Here is a 26004-nt window from a genome sequence, read left to right on the forward strand (position 1 = left end):
TACTGTATCTCACCTTTACATAAATCCTGTTGTGCATCTGTTGGGCGAGTCAGATTTATTATATGCTTAGTCCAGATATACTCATTTGTTTATGTAAATTAACACGTCGCACACATGCACACATTTATACACGTTGCACACATGCACTATATACATTTGTACACGTTGCACACATGCACTATATACATTTGTACACGTCGCACACATGCACTATATACATATACACATGTGGCTGACACACACTACATTTTTACTTAATGTGTACTTTCCGGCTCAATCATACTTGTTATTGAATTTTCTGTCTTAGACCCAGAGAGTAAAGGCATAACTCATTTTCAGTGAAAAATAATTGCATCGCTTTATTCCTTCTGATTTTCTACGTTGGTACTCAACATCCGCATCGCTATTTTCCTATTTACAAATGTAATACAACATTTCAGAAATTACAGAACACTTTAGTAAAAGTTAAAAAAAAAAAAACATGGAAACCCGACACTCGGCTATACAAGATTTAGAAATTTCTTATGCAAATGGTTCTTATACAAGGCATAGTTAGCACCGCTTTTCAATAGCAGTGCAATATTGACAGAGCAAAATGTAACGAAAAATGCAAATTCCAATAAAAACAGAAATGAAAAGCAATACACCGTTTTGGATGCAATAACTGTTAGTACCATTGAAAAACCACTATGGAAAAGTTGTGTATCAAAAAATGTATATATCTATATACACGAGGTAAAAATACCTTGGGCTTTCTAACCATTCAGATTCTTTATGCAGGTTCTTCTAGAACTGAAGGTTAAGAGGTTACATTAGTTTAAAGCAAATGACAAAAAAAAAAAAAAAACATGGTAGAATTCAAAGTTTACATTTGTGTGATGGCACAATAAGAAATCAGCGTTAAATTCAACAATGGAATGAATTCCATGGCACAATCAATACTCTGACGTAGCAGGACTGTCTCCGGAGCGACGACTGAAAAAGCAAAAAAGCTGCCGCGCCATCGCTGCAGGGGTTACATGCTTCCTGAGCAGACCCCACCCCAGAGATAATCCAATGGAGACACCAAGTCCTGCGACATCAATGCAACCAAAAATTTTTTTGTTGTTGCTACAAATACAGATTTCTTTTTTGAGCAATTAAGTTGCTCAAAACTTAACTCTGTTAGCATACAATAAATTATCTGATACCTGAAAATTTTGTATTTTTTTAGTTGAAGCTATTAAAAAACCAGCAACATCTGCATCAAGATAGGTTTAAAAAAATTGCTCTATAGTTCTGGATTAGAGAATGGATTCCCAATAATCTAGTCCACAGATTCATCAAGCTCAGTTACGGGTTAACGCACATGAACAGGTGTTAACACTATATGGGATCATAGCCCGTAACAGATTAATGAATCGACCCCTAACATGGGACAAAGATTATTTCCGTAGTCCAAAAATACTAATTTTTCTAGTTTTCCATTTTGAAAAACTGATGCAAAATAATATTTTAACAGTGATAGCCAGCATTGTGAACTCTAAAAGTGGCTTTAAAAATGCTGGTAATACAAATTTTACATTGCTAGGCCCTTCTTTCCTCAATTAGTTACGTATAAACAAGCTACTAACAAAACAGTATACATTGAATTTTCTGTGATATACGCTGTTTAGATTTAAACAGTGTATTATGAAACAGAAGGGGGACAAATGGCAATGACCTAATTTGACTGCAACTCCAAAATACAGTATGTTACTGAAACTGCTCTATATTTATGCTTTATATTTATTTTTTAACAGAAAGAAGACGGTCTACAGACCCTCAAAGTAGGAGGCCCCACTGCTCCCCCACAAAATGATTTTATTTAGCGTACGTGGGTTGGGGGTCACTCGGAGCTAGGTAGTGGTCCACTAGCTCCTGAGATACCGGTGTGCGGGTAATGCGACAACATATTTGCTGCTGAAGTCCGCTTGATCCCTGTTGTGCGTCAACCGGGCAAGTGTTCTATCCCAGTGGCCAAAATTGCTAGTGGGTGGGCTCATGGGTGTTAATATAAGGCAGTGTATCTATAAGTGGGGGGTGATGATTAAACTGCAATAATGCCCAATCTGGGCGCTACCGGATGTATACTTATTGATTCAATGTTTCCATGCAATAGTACCTCGATTGTCACTATTGTAGTTTAATGCATACGCACTTCAGAGCTGCAGAGTTCTACAAACCTCATTCATATTTATTGTTCAACTTTGAGATGGTTTTCTGGGTAAACTGCATGTTTATTTACCAAAATCTTGGTGTTCGCTACTTCAAACTAATCAACATTTTGAAGAGAAGACTGAACGACGTCTCTGCCAAATGGGCATGCAACTGATTGTACACCAATGCATTTCAAGTGCTCTGTCCATAAGAGCGGTTAAAGGTGAATTTGATGTGACCCGAACATGCCATATAAAATGAAAAAACCCCATTGTGGCAAATTAATGCAGGTAATTTTTAGACAATTTGTTGACTTCATAGATCTCTACCAAGTGTAACATATTTTCGCAAGAGGCAGACACTTGTGTACACATCCCCATTACAATATTACTTGGTATTGAAACCGAGAAATGTTTTGGCAACTTGAACATGAAAGTTTTATAGGAGTGCCAGGATATTGGTCCTATCTACAAATACGAGATAACATTCGTAAAAACATGAAAAATTAAAGCATGATTATAAATAAACATATATACCGCACAATGCATGAATAAAACAGTTCACTGTACCTTCCTAATGAACAGTGTTACATTTATACTTTGAACACTTCATGTCTGGTCTCTTACAAAGCAATAAGGTCTCATTAACTTCAGGAAAAAAATACTATTTAGAAAATATATATGTTTTCGTAAGCAAATCACAAATGACTTACCAAATTATGGTTCTGAGTCACTAGTCAAAGTGACTGAATCATGACAATCTACATTTAGTGTACTATAAAGTAAAGGTGCTTCTGCAAAAGCAGAACAGAGTACAAAAAACAAACATGGCTGTAATGTTTGAAATAATGACCTATATGAACCATCACAGCTCACCGTGTTAACCAAATTAGGCAGACAGGAAAGTTGCATATATTGTCCAAAATATACAAAAGGAAATAGAGCAGAAAAAATATTTTTGGCTAACCAGATATTTCATGACATGAAACACTGAGGAAGATGGAGTTTTTAATTCCCCTTGCATCATATTCAAGTTTTCCATGTTTGTGATTACCCATTTAACATCTTTCCTATTTTGTCGTTTGGTCTCGGATTTTGGAAACCTTTCTAGAAATCTACATAGACTAGTAAAAATGTGCCAAAGTATTTTAATAAAAAAATAAAACGTATTATTGTAGTAGACGAATTTGCCATATGCTTAAATGCTAGATGGCTGACCAGTTTGCATAATCACCGACCAGCTACGGTAGTTCAAAAAAACAAAAACAAAAAAACAAAAGTGAAACCCAACTACTACTTCTTGTGATCCATTGATTAATAAACTGATCCAGAGAAAATAGCTGCATATATGTATAGATAATTTCACACTGGCATGATTTACCCACTGACTGGCAATTACTTCAATAATGGCTGATCCCCTGCATTTGGACCACCTTTTAAAGCTTTATGTGAATAAGACGTGATGCATAGGGTGTGGAATGTAATAAACACTGGGCCTGTTTGAAAGAGGAGCTTAATTTTAGGTGCCTGGATCCAGTTAGCCATGCACGTCGCACTTCCTATATATCCAGATCACTCCCTTCCTACAACTGCTTTCATTGTATGCAATCTGTAGGAAAAGCAGATTTCACAAATGAACAGCTCTGCCTTTAACCCTCCTATTCTTTATAAACCCCATCTGAAATGGGTGGGGTTTTCAGTTCCTGAATTTTTGATCAGTCAAAAAGCCTTTCCACAGTGTCTCAATACAGTCTGTTCTTTGTGAATGGGTCAACCATACGTTAACCCTTTCAATGCCAGAGGGGCCTGTAACGCACCTTAGTCCTGAATTGGTTAAGAACAAAATCGCTTTGTTAAATGTGGAGGCTGGACTGCCGATAAATCTATTCTGTTCAAGATTGTAGTGAAAAGTAATATTTTCTAACTGAAAGATTTTCAATTACCAAATTATTAGCTTATTGTCCTAAAAGTTCCTTTTTTTTTATTTTCAATGTTAATATCGGATTGTTCTTGTACAATGAGAATTGGTGCATAACATCTTAAAGTACTGGCGTTCAAATATTTTTTAAAAATCCTTGTACGGTTAAGTGGCACTTACCGGTATTACAATTGAATGCTGAAAGCATGTAGTGTTGCATAAATCATATTCCCACGAGGTATTCTTTTTTTTGTAAGCAATGTACATATATTAATACGCATCTCCAACCATTACAAAAATGATTTGCAAAGGATTTGCATATTTAAAATGTACTGACCACGAAGAAAATGATATACACTTCAAAAATTGCATCAGATTAACACATCTGAAAAGTATTTTCCAAATTTCCAGCAGTTAAAACAGGAAAGATTAAAAAAAAAAAAAAGGGTTAAGACCGTTTTGTACCAGTTTGTTAATAGATACATGTCTAACTACACATTTACAAAATGTCCTGGGAAGGTGGAGATCCAAGTGCACAGCAAGAATCCAAAAAGTGTCCCTTCACTGTATGCACGCAATGACCTGGATCAGCACTGGCGTTCCTATGACTTGTCGGAAAGGCAGCATTGTTAATCAGTTCCTTCATCGAGGTAGAATATATCTTCGAGTCAGGCAAACCGGATAAAAAGAAATCAAGGGTTTATTTCAGTTCGAGAGACTTCCTTACATTTTTATGCCTTCTTGCTGACTCAGCTGCGACAGCGTTTTCTTGATACGTAAAGCTGTTAGGCGGGCTGCTCCGTTGGCGTACCAACATTCCCGCATTATTTTGGCCATCACGCGTAACACCTGTCATAGAATAAGGTGCATTTCATTACTACATTCCATCTTTGAATGTGACAAAGTAGCAGAAAGTAAACACATAAATAAAAATTAAACCAGGGTACCGATTATAGTTTAGGCCAGGGGGGCGCAAACTTTTTTCCCTGCGCCCCCCTGCCGGCTGTCCCCTCACTCCCGCGCTCCCCCCCCAACCCCAACTTACCCGCGCACCAGGGTAAACGTTGCCATAGCAACGTGACGTCACATGACCTCGCAGCGCCATTTTGATGCCGAGTTGCCATGGCTACGCAGGGAGGAAGCCGCCGGAGCCACGGTAAGTTAGGTTTACAGAGACCCTGCAGCTCCCCCGGCACTTAATTTAAGTGCCTTCGGGAGGCGCGCGGGGCCTCTGTAAATTCCGCGCCCCCCCGTCGGCAGTCCGCGCCGACCAGTTTGCGCACCGCTGGTTAGGCTACAATGCATTATTGAGAGTCTCAAAAACATTTGGGTTTACAATGTAGAACAAAACATTTTTCCACTGTCAGTTTGAGTGCCGACTAGATCTAAATTATCTCCATGTATCCAACATGTTGTAATTGCAAGTACTCCTGTTTCCTTCAGTTTATACCTCAAACTTTGCCATTGAAATTAAATTTTTAATATGTGCTTTATAAATAACCCAAGATTCACTGCTATTTTTGAGCCACACAGCCGCATACCTTTCGGCTTAGCATGAACCACCAACTAGCTCCAAGGAAAGCAGTGTGTATTGGATTTGAATACATTGCCTATTGCGATCATTTTTAGTCTGAGGCATAACACAAATTGTGAAACGCACACAAAATAAAGTATTGCACAGCTGAATGCTTTGGTATTATTACAATTTCTACTTCTGTTGCCAAGTGAGACCATGTTAAGTTTAATACATTTAAGTAGTAAATGGTTGACAAATCTCACTTCTGGAGAACAGGATTGTAAATGGTGATGTTATAGTATACTGAAGTATATGGTTTTACGTGTATAAATTGTTTTGCAATCATAAAAAGCAGAGTGTGGATTGAATGTTTTGATGACCAGACAGCTTGTGTGCAGAAACTTAATACCAGCCGTGTAACTACAGAGTTAGAAAATAATGCTACATATAGGAATACCCATGTATAAAATCAATGGAAAGTGGTTTATGTAGAAAGACTAATTTTCCTAACTATCGAATGGGTCAGTTGCTTACTACCCTCTATGAATAAAAGTGCTATTGGCACCACCATATATCCTAGTGTTTTTCAATATTATTTAGGTTTTGTTGGATAAGAAAATGTCACAGAAGTATAATGAAGACCAAAAAAAAAAAAAAAGACACCACCTCAGGAGTCTATCCGAATATTACAGAAGTCTGTACTAGTTTTTCAACCATAAGCCATACAGCACATAACTGCAGATATCAAGGGTGATGTGTATCAAGCATCGCAATGGGACTATATTAAAAGCAAACAAAGCACAAATTGATAAATTGAGGCAAGAGCGAGTCAAAATGGTACAAAGAGCCAAGTGTCAGTTGTGCTCCACCTGCATCAGTTTGCGATTTGGAAAGTGGCTTTGGAGCAGTTAGGGCAGGAGTTTGACACAATAGTATGCGTTTATATAATGGGAGCAGAGTTGCACCAATTGAATCCGACTGGTCTGAGGGGGTGTTAACCTCTTCTGCTCCATGCCAGATGCAAGAAGCTCAAATAACACGCTTCAGACACCTGGAGCAGGAACAAATTTGACACATGAAACATTATGCCCCACCTTGATGTGCATACTCCGAGATGGCGTGTGGACAAGTACGGCAGCACATTTACAGTGACCAAGCAGCAGCGGAGCAAGCACTTACTTCACAGCTCTGCCACCGGTTTGGAATGTTTGGTCTTAGTTTCTGCTCGCAAACCACCTTTCTCATTTCTTCCACAGATGGGTCTGATGGTACAAGGTCATAATAAGGTAGCTGGTAATCTTCATGGATTCCTAGGCAAAGACATTAACATATGGATTGTTTTTAACAGTTTTTAGAGGGGGAAAAGTGATACATCTATAAATGATGAAAGAATGCAAGAACAAAATAAGATTACCACGGTCACAGCACTTTCACCTTGGTGTCCATTACACCTACCCCACTTTGCACAAATTTTTTCTGTAATATTGTACAGATGCTTGAATAACATTTATGCAGAAAGAATGTCACTTGATAGACAATTATTTAAACTCTTTACATTTTTGACTACCATCCCAATCCTGTCCATTACAAAATTGAACTGCATTTCTCTATTGCAAAAGAAACAGATATACAGTATACTGGAACCAATATGGTCCTTCCATCAATGTTTGAACCAAACTGTAAATAAATACAATCATAAAAATACACGTCAAAACATTTGTTTATATAGCAACCAAACGCTTGGATAGTTTTTCACAATCTTCACCCATCAAGATAAATCCTGTTTTATATACATTATATGCCAATCTAATTATGTTGTCGTCATTGCCATACCGAAAGTGGAAAAACAATTACCAGGTAAGTTTGAATGGCTAGGTCCACAAGAAAATAGAAACATTCACTTTTGCACAGAAAGCAAAAATTGAACTTAAAGAATAAATGTACCTTTCCAGCAAGTCAATTACATGGAGATGTTGTGGGGGAGGGGGGTTGGGAGGAAGGGGTGTGTGGCGAGCACGCATATTTTAAGTGAAACGTAAAAAACTTGTTTTGTCACTGAAATTGTAATTATATGCTCAAACGTTTTTCAGTCAATCAAAAACACCAAAAGTAAAATACAATTTCAGTGATCAGACACTTGGACCGTGCGTGATCGGGGCACACCCTGTTTTTTTTTGTCCATCTTCATAAATGTCATGTTTTTCTGTGCAGATTTGCTCTATTTTTAATCAATTCTTTGGGATTACTGCAATCTCCTGTTTTGGAGCAAAGTTGATGGGTTTATTTACAAGTTAAAGCAAAGTCCAGACCAAGATTTAATGGCTTTATTCATGTGGAGAGCCATTGTTTCAGTTAAAGAACAGCCATATCTTCTAAATGGAAGCACAGTGGAAAACCTATTCAGATTCATTCGAGTTTCCCATTAGTAAGGTGTGTATAAAACTTTCCTTCGGTGTGTTGCAGCTGGAAGCTTTACTGAAACAATGCTTCTAAAAACGTAAAAGTTTTCATTGACAAAGAAAAATTAAGATGTCTGGGAAACTGGGATCCCTTTAGAAATCACACACAAAAACTTAACTCTATCGCCAGGATATGGCATGTACTGTAGATGCAGTGTGATATTGATCTGCTCCGAACAGGAGTTGACTTCATCCTCTGACGGTCTGATATTGCAGCCACACTGTGCTGTACATAGCATTTTATGCCAGTTTTAATCTTATGCCCCAAAGAGCATTCTTTCCAACTATGCTCTGTCTGATATCCAAAGGGGTGAGTATTATTACAGAAGGATTCTGACTGATGTTACCACTTGGCCAATCTTTTCTACCATAAAAACGGCATTTTCTTGGGGGAGGGGGATGTAGCCGCCCCTGCGCGTGCGCCGGCGGAGTCGAGGCCACCTCTCCGCATACGCTGAGAAGAAAGTGGTTAGTGGCTTCTGTGCCTGCGGGGAGAGGAAGATGCTACCGGCTGCGCATGTGCGGGCAGGAAGACGTCACTTCTGTTGCATAGTTTCACTTCAAAAGTGTTGTTGCCTGTATGTGGTGGTGCCCATTTAATAGGCACTGGCCTGTTTTGGGCAGTTTCACTTTACAGCACGGGACTTTTTCTAAAATTGTAGGCGCAAGAGATTGTTAGGATAAACGCTGGATTTAATATTCTCTTGCTCAGAGCTTTCTCCTGAACACTATTAAACACCATCATTATTTCTTAGGACCGTTTTTAGCCCCCCTGGGAGTTTTCCCTGAGCCGATTAGACAGGAAATGTCAGACAGGTATTTAGAGTGTCTGGCATTTAATGTGCTAAAACACTAATTAGTGCAAAAATAGCTTCTATAAAAACGATCTTCCACTTGTGGGAATAATTTTTTTTTTTTAAAACATTGATTTTAGATAATGCACAACAGTTTCTTCAAAAGTCAAATGCAGCTACCCCGCACTTGGGCAGCCATGGAATCCCTTGGGACATTTAGACAATTTATTCAGAACTCCATGACCGCCAATATATGTGCAATACATGCATTTTGCTTTGAAGTATTCTACTACATATGGCAGCATTGAGGATACCTGCACTGGCCATCTCAGCTCCATGTATCGATATCTTATTAAATATCAAGTACTGTAGTGACTAATGTGTGTGGATACCAAGACTTCTGTTTCACATGGGGAAAAATAAATAAATAAACAAGTTGAACCATGACTGATACTATACTTTAAGGTGGTATTTGTAAACTATTTATTTGTAAGTCTATACCCCAGCTGTATGGAATGAAACCAAACTTGGATCACTGGTAAATGACTAAAATGGGTAAATTAGCACCAAACATGCAATGAATGTTCAGTTTCATTAAAATCATTGAACTCCTTTTTAAGGAGATATTGTACATGATTTAGAAGAAATCAGTCTGCCATTCTAATAAACATAGGCCATTCGTCAACTGAAACAGAACGAAAAAAGTATAAAGACTTATTTAAAAAAAAAAAAAATTAGATTAGGTCAATACACAGAAGTAACATTTTGCGTGATGTCACGGTGTTGACAAGGACTTGACGTTCCTCTCCATTCTCCAATGACACGAGGCGGAGGAAATACATGACAGACGCATTCTTATTTCTGGTAAAATGCCAATTACATGGTTATGCTGTTTTCAAAACGTGTTTTGTGAGCTTAGTGGACCTGTCCATTTGAGGAATTAGAAACGGATTTCATTTAGTTACACTACCAGAGATGAACAAGTGAAAAAATACAGTGCGCAGCTAAATAAACCTCTAATACTATAAATTACTAGTGTAAATATAAAAAGCACCCTTGTATAAACCCTTATAGAGCAGATACTGTGTTAAATAATAAAAAATACGTGTCATTAGGCGGTTGCAGCTGTATCAAACGAGGGGGCACAGCACTCCGACAGCACTAGACAATAAAGACAAAAAACAACAGCGCAAAACCGCAATGGTGAAGTATATCAAAATAGGTTTAGTATATAAAAGGTGAGTATTCTACGTACATTTGATAGATAGATCATAGGCATATAGTGCATGGTTACACAACAGGTTACCACATGATCGAACTGCGGCAGATGGAATAGGCCCCCTGGTGATTTGGACTGGAATCGTGACGTCAGCTCTGCGACCCGTGCAGAGGGCGCGCTGTGAACTCAGTCTTCCTCTTGGGCCGGATCTCATTGGAGGAAACTCCCTCTCAGGGACGGAAGTATCGCGGTCCCAGGGTACAACGCAGTGTCGCCACTCGATGGTTAGAGGTCACGTGATGGAAAATCACTTGCGCATGCGTGAAGCGTAATAGTCCCAATAATACAGGGCTCGAATAAAGCCTTTCAATGGCACTTAGGCTTACGGCAATGTCCCGGTATAGGTAACAAAATGCAAAGAGATGATTCAATAAGCAGAAAAGGAGCACAATTATCATAAAAGGCGGGATAGGCACGAATACACTTAAAAACAATAGTCCTACGCATTTCGTAGCTATAAACGCTACTTCATCAGGGAATATACATTCCGGCCGAGAGGGAGTTTCCTCCAAGAAAATCCGGCCCAAGAGGAAGACAGAGTTCACAGCGCGCCCCCTGCACGGGTCGCGGAGCTGACGTCACGATTCCAGTCCATTGTGATTGGGCATTAAATCCTCTATTTTTATCCACCTGTATTCCTCATCATTGGCAGTGCGCTGCTGTGTGCTATTTGCACATTTTTTCTAACCAAATCACCAGAGGGCCTATCCCATCTGCCGCAGTTCGATTGTGTGGTAACCTGTTGTGCAACTATACACTATATGCCTACGATCTATCAAATGTACGCAGAATACTCACCTTTTATATACTAAACCTATTTTGATATACTTCACCATTGCGGTTTTGCGCTGTTTTTTGTCTTTACAATACCAGAGAGCAACATTTTAAATTTCATCTGAACAATATCCTAAAATTGGTGGTTTCCCATGCTTGACTAATGGGGCCAGTTTAATAGCGCAGAACACTTGAAATATACAACCAGTGAATATTCACTCATGATTTAAAAACAAAACAAAAATACTCTGTAGCCATAAATGGATCATCTTAGAGGGATAGTGTGCAATGGCCTCCGCTCAAGAAAATGTTACTTGGATGCATCAGATAACTTGCATTCAATCTGCTTGAGGCCCCTCAGGCCTTCAATCAGAAAACAAACACAAAAAATATATCTAAACAGGCACTGCTCAACCCGAGGATCCATGCATAAATGGATATGGAGTTTGCAGGAATATTCATTAGTTCAAAAAGACAGCGACGTATAATCTCTTAACTCCTATTCACAACGGATTGAAAAACCTTAACCTGTATGATGTTTAGTCATTTTTAAGGTAAAGCAAAATTGCAACAGCAGTCCTCAGCTCAACTTGCAAAGCAGCTTTATTAAAAAAAGAACACTTGGGCTTTCTGCTTGACTTAGCCGATACCAGTTATACAACCTCCACCGCACACCCGTCTCCCAGAAGCCTACATGATGATATTAACTCATGTCCTGTCTTTTTTTTTTTAAATAATGATTTTTCTAGTATTAAAAAAACTATTTTCCCAATCGCTAGATTGAGGTTACCATGGTAACGTTTGCACTGCACTAGTCCCTTGGGAAAGCTTAATTTTAATCTCACGGACAATTAACATTTAAAACGCTATATATCTCATCAGATTAAAAAATAAAACAGCTGTAGAAAGGGCAAAAAGGATCTCTTAAACAAAAAAGAAAACAAATAAAAAACCCACAATCAGCACGGACTGCTGCTTTATCACACGCACACGCCATATTAACCCCTTCAGTGTACACATGTAAAAGAAAATTTGATACCCACTTACACTTGCATTAACTTGCTGATAAAAAAAAAAAAAAAAAAAGAACAATCTTAAAATAGTGGTATCAATGACTGAAGGGGCGTAAAAAAGCCATCGTTCCCTTCAACTGACAGATTAGGAAATGCGTTCACATTGTAACATTAAAGTATGATTTAAACGAATATACATGCAATTGCAAACAGTCCACTTACCACCAATGGAACATCGACGGGCTATTTCCCAGAAGACTAACCCCATTGCGTAGATGTCCGCTCGCTTAAACGACTCAAAATGTTTCATATTTATGGAATCGTCCAGAACCTCAGGGGCCATGTACCTTGTGTAAGACAATTTTGTTCTGTTAATGTACAGCATGATCTTAAGTTGCGAATTCCGCAATTGCAGACGATGCACAACACAAATATAACCTATGTAGCCTAATAACCAGAACCTGTAGTTATACTGTAGAAGTGATTTGTTTAATAAATCAAAAGCAACAGGCAATCACAAGACCTTGGTCCTCAACTAGGATCTCACCATATCTTGTTGCTTCTAAACGGTCACAATTTAAGACTTTAAACTATACATCCAGTTTGTATTCGTCTCCTGAGAGAACGGGACAAAACACAAAGATGGCAACTATGCTTTGTACTACTCAAAATATTTAGATGTATTGTTAGAGTTTAATTTTTCCTAAGGAAAAAAAAAAGGAGTTATATTTAGTGTGTAAGTTACCCATTAATTTGGACCAACATGAAGTCAAAAAGATTTTGTACATGGTCTCTCAAGATCACACGCGTCTCTTCAGAGGTGAGTGTTTGGGGTTCATATGTATATGCTAATCCTTACAATATTGTCCTTCGTATTGTCCTTGGAATAAATAGTTCTTTTGAAAGCTCCTTGTACAATTTCCGAATAGATTTGTGTATATACAAAGTAGTTCTCAAATCCCCTCTTGGACGCCTCTTTTCTAATGTAAATAAATCTTATTTAGCAAATCAGATGGTCCACCCCCTTTATTCATTTGGTGTCTCGTCACTGCACTCTCTAGTTCCATAATGTATTTTCTAAGAGTGGTGCCCAAAACTGTACTCCATATTCAAGGTGTGGTCTTACTACTGCTTTGTAAAGGGGCATAATTATGTTTACTTCCCTTCCATCCATTGCCGTTTAATGCAAGATAAGATCTTGTTTGCCTTTGCAGCTACTGCATGGCTTTGGGCACTATTGCGAAGCCTGTCTACAAGCACTCCTAAATCCTTCTCCATCAAGGATTCCCCAAATTTATCCCCATTTAATTTGTAATTCGCCTTTTTATTCTTGCATCCCAAATGCATAACTTACATTTATCTGTATTAAATCTCATCTGCCATTTACATGCCCAAGTCCTTCTGGAAGGAAATTACATCCTGCTCTGATTCAACTACCTTACACAATTTACTGTCATCAGCAAAGACTTTGCTCTCAATGCCAACCTCAAGGTCATTAATAAACAAGTTAAAGTCACTTGAAGACCTGCAAAAAGTCACGAGAAGCTGTTACTCAGAGGTGTCTAGTGGGTAGCTTATTATAAAAATCTCATTTTTAGCTTATATATACAGCTAAACCCCGTTATAACGCGGTCCTCGGGGTCCCCCCCAGACCACCGCGTTACTAACGGGGTCGCGCTAATTTAAAAAAAAAAAAAAAAATGGCCGCCGCATCAGTGTTTTTACCCGCGGTCCCGGCTTCCCCCTGCCACCGCGTGACAGGAGATGGGAGGGGGGATTCCCCTCCGGTCCGGCTCCCCCTGCCACCGCGTGACAGGAGATGGGAGGGGGGATTCCCCTCCGGTCCGGCTCCCCCTGCCACCGCGTGACAGGAGATGGGAGGGGGGATTCCCCTCCGGTCCGGCTCCCCCTGCCACCGCGTGACAGGAGATGGGAGGGGGGATTCCCCTCCGGTCCGGCCCCCCCCCCGCCGCAGCACAGGGCCCTCGCGCCGCAATACAGGGCCCCCTGGCCCTGCCGTAGCGCAGGGTCGTCCTGCCCTCCCCCCCCCATGCCCCCCCGCGCAGCACCGGGCCATCCCACCAGCCCCCGCAGCATCGGGGGCCCCCGCAGCATCGGGGGCCCCCGCAGCAGCCATCATCCCCCTCCACCGCAGCACCACCCCCACCCTGCAGCCACATGCCTCAAAAATCATCCCCAAGGTAAGGTAAGGCTGATTTATGTATAAGTGTAGTGTGTGTGTGTGTGTGTGTGTGTGTGTGTGTGTGTGTGTGTGTGTGTGTGTGTGTCAGTGTGAGCAGTGTGTGTGCAGTGTGTCAGTGTGTGCAGTGTGAGCAATGAGCAGTGTGTGTGCAGTGTGCAGTGTGTGTCAGTGTGTCAGTGTGTGAGCAGTGTGTCAGTGTGTGCAGTGTGAGCAATGAGCAGTGTGTGTCAGTGTGAGCAGTGTGTGTGCAGTGTGAGCAATGAGCAGTGTGTCAGTGTGTGTGCAGTGTGAGCAGTGTGTGTGCAGTGTGAGGTGTGTGCAGTGTGAGCAATGAGCAGTGTGTGTGTAGTGTGCAGTGTGTGTCAGTGTGAGCAGTGTGTGTGCAGTGTGAGCAATGAGCAGTGTGTGTGTAGTGTGCAGTGTGTGTGCAGTGTGTCAGTGTGTGCAGTGAGCAGTGTGTGTGCAGTGTGCAGTGTGTGTGCAGTGTGTGTGTAGTGTGTCAGTGTGTGCAGTGTGTCAGTGTGTGCAGTGTGTCAGTGTGTGCAGTGTGTGTGCAGTGTGAGCAATGAGCAGTGTGTGTGCAGTGTGTGCAGTGTGTGCAGTGTGTGCAGTGTGCAAAAAAAAAAAAAAAAATTTTTTAAATGTAAAAATTTTTTTTTTTTTTTTTTTTTTTAAACGGGAGCCATGGGAAAACCGCGTTATAACCGAATCGCGGTATAGCGAGGCGCGTTATAACGGGGTTTAGCTGTACTTAACAAAAAAAGGATCACAAAGTTTCTAAGACCTAAAGAATATTAAGAGTTACCTTTTTGTTCCCACTCTGTGATTTGGTGCAATATCAATTGTATCTGTAGCCGAATCATGTCTGACCGCTAGTCCCAAGTCTGCGATACAGCAAGTTCCATTTTTTTTAACCAAAATATTTTTGGATTTCAGATCTCTATGGGCAATTGCTGGTTTTCCTATTGAGAAGAAAAACAAAAACGGGTTATAGGCAAGTCATTAAATCAATGATGCAGCACAAGCATTGCAATTCTTGGACTGTATTGTGAGGAAGGTCTAATGTAGTGCTAACAATGGGTAACTTCTTTAGTGCAACCCACCATGACCAATAACCATCTTAAATTAAGCAAAGAGGTTTTAATTCACAAAATAGGGTGTGTTATAATCTACAAACATCTGAAGGGTAATACTAAAAAAAGGCTCCCAAGTTATAAATTGTGAACTGAATAAATTAGGATAGAATGTGTAAATAAGACCAAAAGAAATGTAGTTCTTTTACAACTGACCCAAACATACTATACCCAAGAGAGACTAAAGTATTTGTTTCCCAATATATGTTGTGTTGGCGAGGCGGTGGAGAAAGGTTCCGGAAAGAAGTTGTATTGAGAATCAAATTAATCACAGGTATCCACGTGCCTGAGAACCAGGGGATAGCATTATTGAATAGACAAAATAAAAAGGAGGAGGAAATATCTGGTTATGCACTTAAACACAGCCAGATAGACTGGAAACAGAATGTCACACCCCAAATGGCAGTGTGGATAGCCAGAATATGGGATATTCTAGGGGAAAACTATTATCCATGATAGTTCAAAAAAATGTTAAGGGTTATGGACATCAGGCAATAGATCGTGAAAACTTGCATTTAGACATGTAGAAAATCTGAAACTTCCTTTATTAAGGTGGCACCTGGTACCTCTTGAGCCAGTCAATAGACATACTGTACAACTCAAAATAAAGAAGGTATATAAGTGGCACACCAATGCTTGCAAGTATAAATATTATAAATGTCTTTCCTCCTTGGTGCTCACCCTCTGTTGACCCCGGCGTCTAAAAGCTGGATCAGCAAGTACAGCTGAACCCTGTTATAACGCGGTGCTCAGGGGCTACAGAATGAGACCGCGTTATAACAGGGATCGCGGGGGGAAAAAATAGTTCAATTTTTTTTTTAAATGGCTGCCGCGATCCTGGGCCCCCGCTGCACGCCTGCCTTGTGTCCTGGCGGCGCGTGCACGATGCTTCACCGCGATCTGTAGGTTCCATTTCGGCTCGGAGGCATGGCCAAAACAGGTAAGGGGGGGCATGGCCATGACCTGCACAAAGCAGCCCCACAGAACTGAGAGCACACAATTAACAGGTAGGGAAAGTGTGTGTGTGTGTGTGTGTGTGTGTGTGTGTGTGTGTGTGTGTGTGTGTGTGTGTGTGTGTGTGTGTGTGTGTGTGTGTGTGTGTGTGTGTGTGTGTGTGTGTGTGTGTGTGTGTGTGTGTGTGTAAGTTTGCAAAATTTATTATTATTTTTTTTAAACGGGAGCCATGCTCACACCGCGTTGTAAGCGGATCGCGATATAACAGGGTTGTGCTGTATAGTACATATTGGAACTAGAGGTAGCACACAGGAGACTTAAAAAATGGAGTTCAAAAACGTCTGCTGTATTTAGTACATCAGAGCAAATACAAAGTAGTGAAGTTTCAGGACAATCCTGTCCCTTCCTCAGACTATACACATTCAATACTCGGGTGTATGGTCTGAGGAAGGGACAGGATTGTCCTGAAACGTCATTACTTTGTATTTGCTCTGATGTACTAAGTTTTTGAACACCATTTAAAGTCTCCTGTGTGCTACCTCTAGTTCCAATATGTACTATACAGCACAACCCTGTTATATCGCGATCCGCTTACAACGCCAATATCTAATATACTGTACAACTCAGGCGTGGTAGCAGAGTATCAGAAAAATGCAAAATACCTTCTCTAATGGTCATTTCTTTCCTCGCGCTTATTTCTACCCATATACTTATTGAAAATATAAATATGTTCATTACAAAATTTATGTTTAATGCAAAATCATGCTGTTAAAGGTTGGTGCACACATGATTCTTCGCTTACTATGTACAACATGACATCATTCATCTGTAATGAATAATAAGGAATGTGCGCACAAAACAGAACCAGTGAAATGGAATCAGAAACTGTCCAACATTTATTAAATCTGTGGACAAATTTGCATTCTGTGGTCATAAAAAAATAAGAATATATATGTTCTATAGTAAAGGCTATGAAGAAGATTAATCTTAATCATGTGTAAAAGAGCAAAAAAGTGTCAACAATTAATGTGCTAACTTTGCAGATTGGTACGACTAATTTTTTTCAAGGAGTTAGACATATACAAATTATCAGTTCCTAAATGTGATCATCTCTGCTCACCTAACTTCTAGGATCACCACCATTGTGCTACAAGTTCCTTCTAGCACAAATCTAGAAGAGATTGATAAAGTATCTTTTACTTTGCAAGAACATACCTTGTGTCCCAACAATCTCCATATGAAGATGAGCAAGGCCACTAGCCGTGGATAAAGAAAGCTTCAGCATTCCTTCCACGGTCACCGTATACCTGTTCAGGTAATCAAAGAGTGAGCCATGCTCGTGGTAATCAGAAACTAACCACAGCTGAGTCCAGGTTCCGTTATCTGTAAGACAAATCCACAAGCATAAAATATAGACACACGTAAAAACGGCATTCTGCTGCATTCATTAAAAAAAAAAAATTTAATTACTAGAGTCGCATGGACATTCTCACTAGTTCTTTTATTTTACAGAGAAAAGAAACCATAGCATTTCAGAGAATGTCCACTAGACTAGTAATTTTTCATGAATTAGGATGATCAAGGACTCTCATCAAGTCTGTATGCACCAACAGCAAGACACCAATTTTATTCTAGATTAGATCGTCAGCCCCCCACTTTCCCATTTTTTTTTACTAATAAATAAAAAATCTCAAAATCAATTTAATCTATGTTCATAAAAACACAATATGTGGCATAGTGCAATTTACATAACAGTTTTGGTTCTGAAGTTTTGATAAATAATTTGCTCACAATGCAGGCTATTCTATAGATGTTGGTACATTATACAACTTTGAAAACACATTTTCCTTTCATCAGATGACCAAGTGTGATTACTTTATGCTTTATTTGATTGAAGTTCCATTTAGAGATGGACACAACGAGTTAACAAGATAAATCTGAATACAAAATATTATTTCCTTTTTCAGCAGAGCCCATGAAACAGGAGGACGATTGTGAACCTGTCTTTGTCCATCATGACCTGGTTTAGTCATTGCAATTTTAACATTTTGTTAACAAGCCAACATTTTATCAGCTAGAAATTTAAAAAAAAAAAAAAAAAAAAACAGAATCTCGACAAATGTAATAGCTATGATTCAACTATAAAAACACTGATCAAATACGGCAAGCAATAAACACTATTTGGAGGCACTCCAACAGCAGGTGTTTCAAGTAGTACAAGAAAACGTCACAATAAGCTTTACTGGCCAATCATCTTGGCTCACATTTGATGCTTAAAGGTTGGTCAAGTTAAATTACCAAATGAAGTTCCAAGCATGCAAGTCTTGCAAATGGAAGCACCTAACTAAAAACGTACGTTGACCTTCGGACATTTACAAGTACAATTTCTTTGTGACATCTGCTACTGGAGTGTCACCAAGAAGTGTTTACTTGGCTACATACTACAAGTTGGAGTACCCAGGAAGGTTGGTTATAATGTTCTTTGTTACAATTTGTGGATGAAGCAATCATTTGTTTTTGTTTGTGTAGTGCAGCATACACCGACAGTTTTTAAAACATGAATAATTTCCTAAAATCTGAGAGATTTCGTTTCTAGTGAAAGAAAAGAAAGAAACTAGACAGTGCTGGAGACAAGATTTCCCGTGCCGAAAACTGTATTTAAGTCAAGGACATTCACACAGACAAACCTCGGTAAATAAAGATACAAACCTTTGTTGTCTGCTGCTATAAACCCAAGGATATTTTCATGGCGCAGCATCACAGTTTGATAAATTTCTGCCTCTCGAAACCAAGAGCGTTCTTCCCTTGAAGAGAAAATCTTCACTGCCACTTCTTCACCTCTCCACTTCCCACGCCACACTTCACCAAAGCGGCCTTTTCCAATACTCTCTTGCAACACTATTGTCCTGGCAATTGTTCTTTGCACAAGTAATGGCAGACCTTGAAAGACAATATCAAGTCTTTATCTTAAACCACTGAAATGTAATACAACTTGACAATTATTATTGAAAAATGCAGACTGTAATGCCAATATATGTTCTGGTTTACGTAACATGGACTTTTACCTAACAACGTATTAATGCAAGACCTTCAAAATGAGAAGGCTTATTATCGTCAGATTTGTATAATTGATGTTTGAAACGGTTTTCTTTCCAATCAATAAGTTACAGAGCAGGGTTCACAAATCTTAATATACACAAGCTCAGCGTATCCTTCCAAGTATACTAAATGGTTGAGAAAACACTTATGAAATATAGTAAAAGTATGCTAAATAGATCAGCACCACCTGTACATCACATGTGAAAGAAGTCTATGATTTTGGCATTAGGATCATGGGGGATTTCTTCCCCCCCCCCCTCAACAAAAAAAAAAATGAACCCAGTGCATTTTTTATGCTTAAGAATAAAAGGAAACTGATCGTTTTATTACCTGAGCCTGATCCCGACGTTGTCATATCATAAATCAAGTCTTTTAACGTGGCGCCCTCTGATATAAAGGGCCGATCCAATGAAGGATCTTCTTCGTTGGGAACCCGATGATGAATGACTGTGCGGGTGTGGCAGACGTACAGAATTAACATCAATAATATGCAAACCAAACAAACTGGGCCGGCAATAACAGCTGCCAGTTCCACTGGTCCTAGGCTGGTGACCCGCTTCAACGGTGAAGGAACTGTATTAAAGCAGAGAAAGGAAACACAATTCTATCAGGATAACAGTTTGCTTGGGAATTATGACATTACATCAAGACTGATGGAAGATCGGTATAGCCTTATTTGGGAGCTAGGATCTTTTTTTCCCTGCAAAAGTTATTCAAGAAGGATATTATCCAAAGACATACTTTAAAATGAGAGGTAACTCAATTACTACCTGGTAAACATTTTTACAAATAAAAAATAGAATAATATTTATTTAGGGGGTTTGTAACACAAACATCACACTGTTTGTGTCACCTTTTCAATGTGCTTAGAGCAAGTAGGTGGTACCATCACACAACCTCCCATCCAAATCAATGAGCGTTTCTGTGCGAGAACACTACCGATCAGCACCATTGCAGTTTAAAGAGAACCCCTTATGTCTTCATTGCAAACATGCCTCTACGAATTCTTAACATCTACCTATAATTTCTATGTTGGTTAAATAAAAAAAAAAAAAAAAAAATGGTTGAGAACTCAAATTTTTCCAGGGCAAGAGCTAATGGAAATCTACATAAATAGTGAGAGACTAATGTAGTCACAAAACAAAAAAGGTGAAAACTATAATTACCAGCTGAGCGACCTCTTCAGTTTTCAGCAAGTTACAAGGTACAGGAGGATATCCGCTTCATACTTTTACCAAACTGAGCATTATGAATGTTCTTAATAAAAAAAATGTGGAGGTTTAAACGAGGAATTCAAGAGGTTAAAAAAAGGCAACCATCATCGTTTTAAAAGCAAACATTTTTTTATCATCTTTATTAATGTAAAGTTGAGATTTTCTTCTCAGTAGTGTATAGGTTGTCCCTTTGAGATTCACTGCAACGATATTCTGGAAGGGGCCTCCTTTCCAGCACAAATGCTTCAGGCATCCATCTCTGTGATCCACAAACCTGGAAAGGACCCGGCAGACTGCAAGAGCTACCGGTCCATTTCACTGATTAATTCCGATATCAAAATCTATGCTAAACTCCTAGCAAACAGGGTGGGTAGTGTCCTTCCCAGGTTAATCCATGCGGATCAGGTAGGGTTTAATCGGAGGCAGGCAAGCGGCAGACAACACCAGAAGAATTATTGATCTGATCGATTTGGCCCAAAAGAAAAAAAACACATTCCATGGTGCCAAGTCTGGACGCGGAGAAAGCCTTTGATAGAATAGACTGGCCCTACTTAAAGGAAACACTGGGAGCATTTGGCTTTAGAGGACGTCTACTGAGGGCCATCTTGGCGCTGTATGAGGGCCCAACAGCGAGAGTGAAGCGCCAGGGTTTTCCCTCTGAGCAATTTCACATAAAAAGTGGAACGAGACAGGGATGCCCGCTGTCACCGTGTAAGGCCGCTGCCCGCTGCAGTTCCTACCTCGGCTGCCGGGGCACACGGCACCCGGTCACGTGGACCTCCTCTTCTTCCTGAACTCCCGGCAGCTCCTGCTGCCCATGCGCGCCGCCGTGGAAAGGCCGCACGCGCGCCTACGGCTCCTGCCTTTCAGTCCGGCGAACTCAACCCGCCCCTTCCGTCGCGCGCGCGCTACTATGTCCATCTCTACTGCCGCCAATGTTATTGTTCCGTTCCCACCTGTTCTGCATCCTGCCTCAGCCTATCAGCGCTCTACCTACGTCTGACATCACCGCTGGAGGTTCTCATTGGTTCCTGTCAGTATTTAGTGCCTCCAGTCCTGAGCTGATTGCTGAGCATAGTCAGTCTCTAGTTGTGCTTGCTACAAGCTACTTCGCAGTCTGCTTTTGTCTTCCGTCACAGACCCTAGCCTGAACCTGGACTCCCGATCTCTGGCACCCTCGAACCCCGGCTCGCTCAACGGACTTCTACCTTCTCCTCTCCTCGACCCTGGCTTTGGACACCGACTACTCCTGATCTCTCCTACCCCGGATCTGGCAAGTACCTCTACCACTCTACTCTCTCCTCTCCCGAACAAGGCGATCTACACGACTCTGCTTACCGGACCCGCTCACGCGGCTGTAGGGCGGTGGTTTTCCTGTATCCCCACCTCGGCCTCGCGGTCCAGTCCGGTTTGTGGTGAGCACTCCTATATTCCCGTGACACACCGTTGCTGTTTGCCCTTTGTATAGAGCCACTGGCGGCGCACATACGCAACAGCCCAGATATCACAGGCATCTCAGATGGAGAGCACGAGTATAAGGTCGCTCTATATGCAGACGATGTTATCCTAACGCTGTCCAAACCTGGTTTGTCTTGTCTGTCCTTTATGTGCTGTCCTTGTCCTGTACTGTGGCAGTTAACGTTGCCTAATGTATGTTTAAAAACATTATTGGGGGGAAGTAACACAATGGGATGTGATACAATGTACGAATCTGTGACCCCAATAAAGAAAAATTTGAAGTTGAAAAAAAAATAAATAAATAATGCTCGGGTGGGGGGAGAGGGGGGAGAGAGAAGAGAACCCATCTCCTTTAACCCTTACAGTGCTCTGACGTTTCAGGTAGGTCCCATATTCAATTGCTCTGTTTCTAGAGGGCTAGAGTTGCCAGCCCAACCGAGCTGGTGTCCAGTGCTACAGTAAGCACATGACTGAAGTAGTGCCGGAGGTCTGTACTCTGATGCCGTCCAACCTCCAGGACGCTTAATGAATCTTAAAAATCGGACATTAAGTAAACATTTGGCTCTTCTAGTTTCATTAGAAATTAAGGAGAATTTAATTTTCATTGGGGTCACTGAATAGGGGGCCAGGGAATGGGAGTGTGTGTTAAGTATTTATTTGAACTCTAGAACAGGATTGGCCAACTCCAGTCCCCAGGTTTTCAGGATATCCCTGTTTCAGCAAAGGTGGCTCAATCAGTGCTGAAGCAGAGATATCCTAAAAACCTGACCAGGTGGTGGCCCTTGAGGACTGCTCTACCCCTGCTCTAGCCCATCCTGTTCGTTAGAAGACCAATGAAAATAAGAGGGGCTTCATTAGCACAAACTTGTTTAGCAGTGATATCCCACAAAAGAGAGTAACACAAGGAAATCAAACACCAACCCCACCTTATCATATTTACAAACTGATATTTAAACATTGACAGTGGTTGTAATTAAAAAAAAAAAAATATTGGTGTAAATCACCCAGATTAAAACAAGCCACAGCCGTTTGTTCAGTTCAGTCCTAGTTGGGATTGCACCTTTATAAAAAGGTACAATCCTGCTTTTTAACGATTGCTTTTACCTGCTGTGGGTGGCAGTTTCACATTGCATAGCTCCTTAGCACAACAATAAGGCACAGTGGTGAGTCCTTTGCTGGAGGAGGGAGAGCAAACAAACGGACGGTCTCTGGGTACGAGTTCCTTTTCAGCAATGCACATGCTGTTGCGTGTTTCTCGGTCTCCTTGCCGGGTCACGGAAATGAAACACAGCCCGTCTGTCTCGCAGGTCTGATTGTCTTTCATACACGCCTCGCAGTAGCATTTTAACGCTGGGTAGAAGAAAAAAAAAAAAACACGGGACGTTTAGGGGGTAACTGATTATAGTGCGATTGCATAGATCGAGGCACCATCGCTGTTTTAATAACCTGTTAAAGTTGCTTAACCATTTCAATTTTAGAAAATAAATGTTTAACATAGAAAATGTAGCTTTTATAAATAGACACCCAAAAAAAAAAAAAAGTGGCTTCTACAAGTTTGTTCTGCAAATGTTATTGGTTCAAAACTGTGATATTTTGTATAGCAAATTCTGATGACATCTTTATTCTTTATGTAGCGATTCTATTCTTCCTTATTGTATGCTGCATCCCCTGGTGCAGCGGTGGTTCTCTTTAAGGCTGCGTCCATAGAAGGACAAGCAGCGCTGAGGCGTGCGGACGCTCCGTGCTGAGCCCCTGCATCCTCAATGAGGATGCCTTGAGAGGGGGCTCACGCGTGCGTCCGCAGGCGTGCGGAGGCTTTGGAGTTTTCAGCCGAGCGCCAAGCTGTTTTTCAGCGCGCTGTCGGCTGAAAACATCCAATCAGCCTTAAGCAGCATCAACGTCATGGCGCCGTGACGTCGGCGCCATGACATTGACTACAGTGCGTCGCGGGCGATTGGCCCAGCGACGTCACTGCCCCTCCAACCACCTCCCCCCGGCTCCCTTCGCGCACGCTGGCTCGCCTGCAAGTCTGTGGAAACGCGCTGACTTAAGCAGGCGAGCCTCAGTGTTAGCGCGCATCCGCTCTCCTCACCCCTCTATGGCCCGGGCCTAAGGCTGCGCTTATAGTGCCGGCGACGTGACAAAACAAACGCATTGCCACCGTCGCGTGCGCCTATAGTAAGCGCGAAGCGACGGATTGGTCACGATCGCTGGAAGTCATCTCTATTTGATTTTCCAGCGAGCGTCGCTGGCACTATAAGCGTAGCCTTACAAATACCAATTGTTTTATGCACTACTAAGTCAGGGTAACAGGATTTATAGCAGCACCATCCAAGCGAATTAAAAAAAAAATTAGAATTGAAGCAGAGGGGGTCCGGAACTCTGATTTCAGCTTCAGGGACCCCCGGCTTCTAGATACTTAGCTCTGTAGGTGCTACTGGTAGCGGTATGCAGTTCAAAGCTCCCACATCACGTGGGCCAATAGGAAGACATAAAGGAGGATGTTGCGGCTTCCGCAGAACGCTGAACTTTTAAACCGCCAAATTGTGAAACCAGCCAGGACTCCTAGCGGCAGCATCTACGGAGGTAAGTATCTCGTGCAGCAAGGGGTCACCAGAGCTGAAATAAACGCGGTTCAGCTCTGGAGATTCCCTGCTTTCCTCCCACCTTAAGAAATGTTTTAAAAAAAAAAAATTGTTAATAAACTGCCACTTTAAAAAGGAGACGTTATAAATAGAAATATGGTGTTCAGGGTTTTTTTTACATTTTATTTTTCCCCCTTGTTCCTGCACTTTTTGGAAATACAAGTAATGTGATGGAAGGCTGGTGTAGTCATACCGATTCAAAGTCTCTCCCTCCCCCCTTATCAATATGTTCACAGCTCTGCAAAATCATTCATAATGTTCTACACTGCAGGAATATGCAATACATACGATAAAATATTTATGGTAACCAATGTATGTTAACTACATTCTGGTTAATGAAGCAACAATGCGTTTATGAGGATTTACCACGCAGACCTAGTCACTGCCACTCATGTCAATGGTGGTACATGTCCGATGAGGGTGCGATATCCCGCATCGGACCATTGTGAATCCAGGCATAAGAGATACACAACTAGCTCTGATTTTTACTTATTGTACTTTACACAATTCTAGCAGAAAGTGATATTAAATATGCTTTTTTGTTTCCATAGTAACAAGTAGTCAACATGCCTCTATCAATGTACCTTGCTATTATTGCTGGTTTTCAATAAGAGTCAAATGGGAGAATTACACATACAGAGCGTTAAACATACAATGGAACAAATTCACAAAAGCACTGACAGAGAATTGCGATTGTACATTTGGAAAGCTTTTATCACCAATTTATTGCAGAATTACATTAGCTCTCTGGGGCACATATTAATTTTCCCATTGTGCATTTGCACATCAATGCAATTATTTGTTCTAATCCCCTGTATTAGCAGGAATAAAGCAAAGTGGACAGGTAACCAGAACCACAGCTCTTGAAGATTGAAGACTTCCCAGCAATCAAAGGGTTAGATTCACAAACCCAATTGACATTCCATTCAACTGGTTCACTTTCTAATATCGCAAGAGTGTTGATACAACACAGTGGACAGATCGATTCATTTGCTCTAATTTATGAGTAAGACCTGACAGGATACATTACATCACTGAACGATAACTTTCGCCAAGTACTCCTTAGGGCAGAATACCTGACTGCTCCAATAAATGTTTGCCCATGGAGGCACGTTCATTACTTCCAGTGACAAGAGCAGGTATAAGGAGAATAATTCAACAAGAACTGAATTAATTGAATGATATGGGTCACAGTCATAAGATTCAAAGTAGCAAAAACAGAAGTATTGCACGTGTCTTGAGTCTTAGAACATACAGTAACTCAACTGTGACTAATACAAACTACTGAACCAAACTTGAGACCCGTTGAGTCATTTCTCATTTTGCCAAACCATAATGTTATCCCACACTCCTAATGCTCTTATACCA

General features: G+C 40.8%; 1 protein-coding gene across 3 annotated transcripts in view; it reads right to left on the bottom strand.

The window, feature by feature from the left end:
• Positions 1–332: 332 nt before the first annotated feature.
• Positions 333–26004, bottom strand: part of TGFBR1 (transforming growth factor beta receptor 1) — a 52329-nt gene continuing 26657 nt past the window's right edge. For 2 of the 3 annotated variants that reach the window (XM_075586149.1, XM_075586147.1), the window contains exons 2-9: positions 23096–23341; positions 19650–19892; positions 18930–19160; positions 17436–17603; positions 14939–15095; positions 12153–12298; positions 6791–6921; positions 333–4944 (exon numbers count right to left, since the gene is read on the bottom strand). In XM_075586149.1, coding sequence (XP_075442264.1) covers positions 4819–4944; positions 6791–6921; positions 12153–12298; positions 14939–15095; positions 17436–17603; positions 18930–19160; positions 19650–19892; positions 23096–23315 — 1422 coding nt within the window. In that variant the 5' untranslated portion in view covers positions 23316–23341 and the 3' untranslated portion in view covers positions 333–4818. The remainder of the gene's footprint in view (positions 4945–6790; positions 6922–12152; positions 12299–14938; positions 15096–17435; positions 17604–18929; positions 19161–19649; positions 19893–23095; positions 23342–26004) is intronic. The other variant, XM_075586148.1, reaches the window with a different exon arrangement.

Source organism: Ascaphus truei, chromosome 2, assembly GCF_040206685.1.
Source record: "Ascaphus truei isolate aAscTru1 chromosome 2, aAscTru1.hap1, whole genome shotgun sequence".
Taxonomy (NCBI): domain Eukaryota; kingdom Metazoa; phylum Chordata; class Amphibia; order Anura; family Ascaphidae; genus Ascaphus; species Ascaphus truei.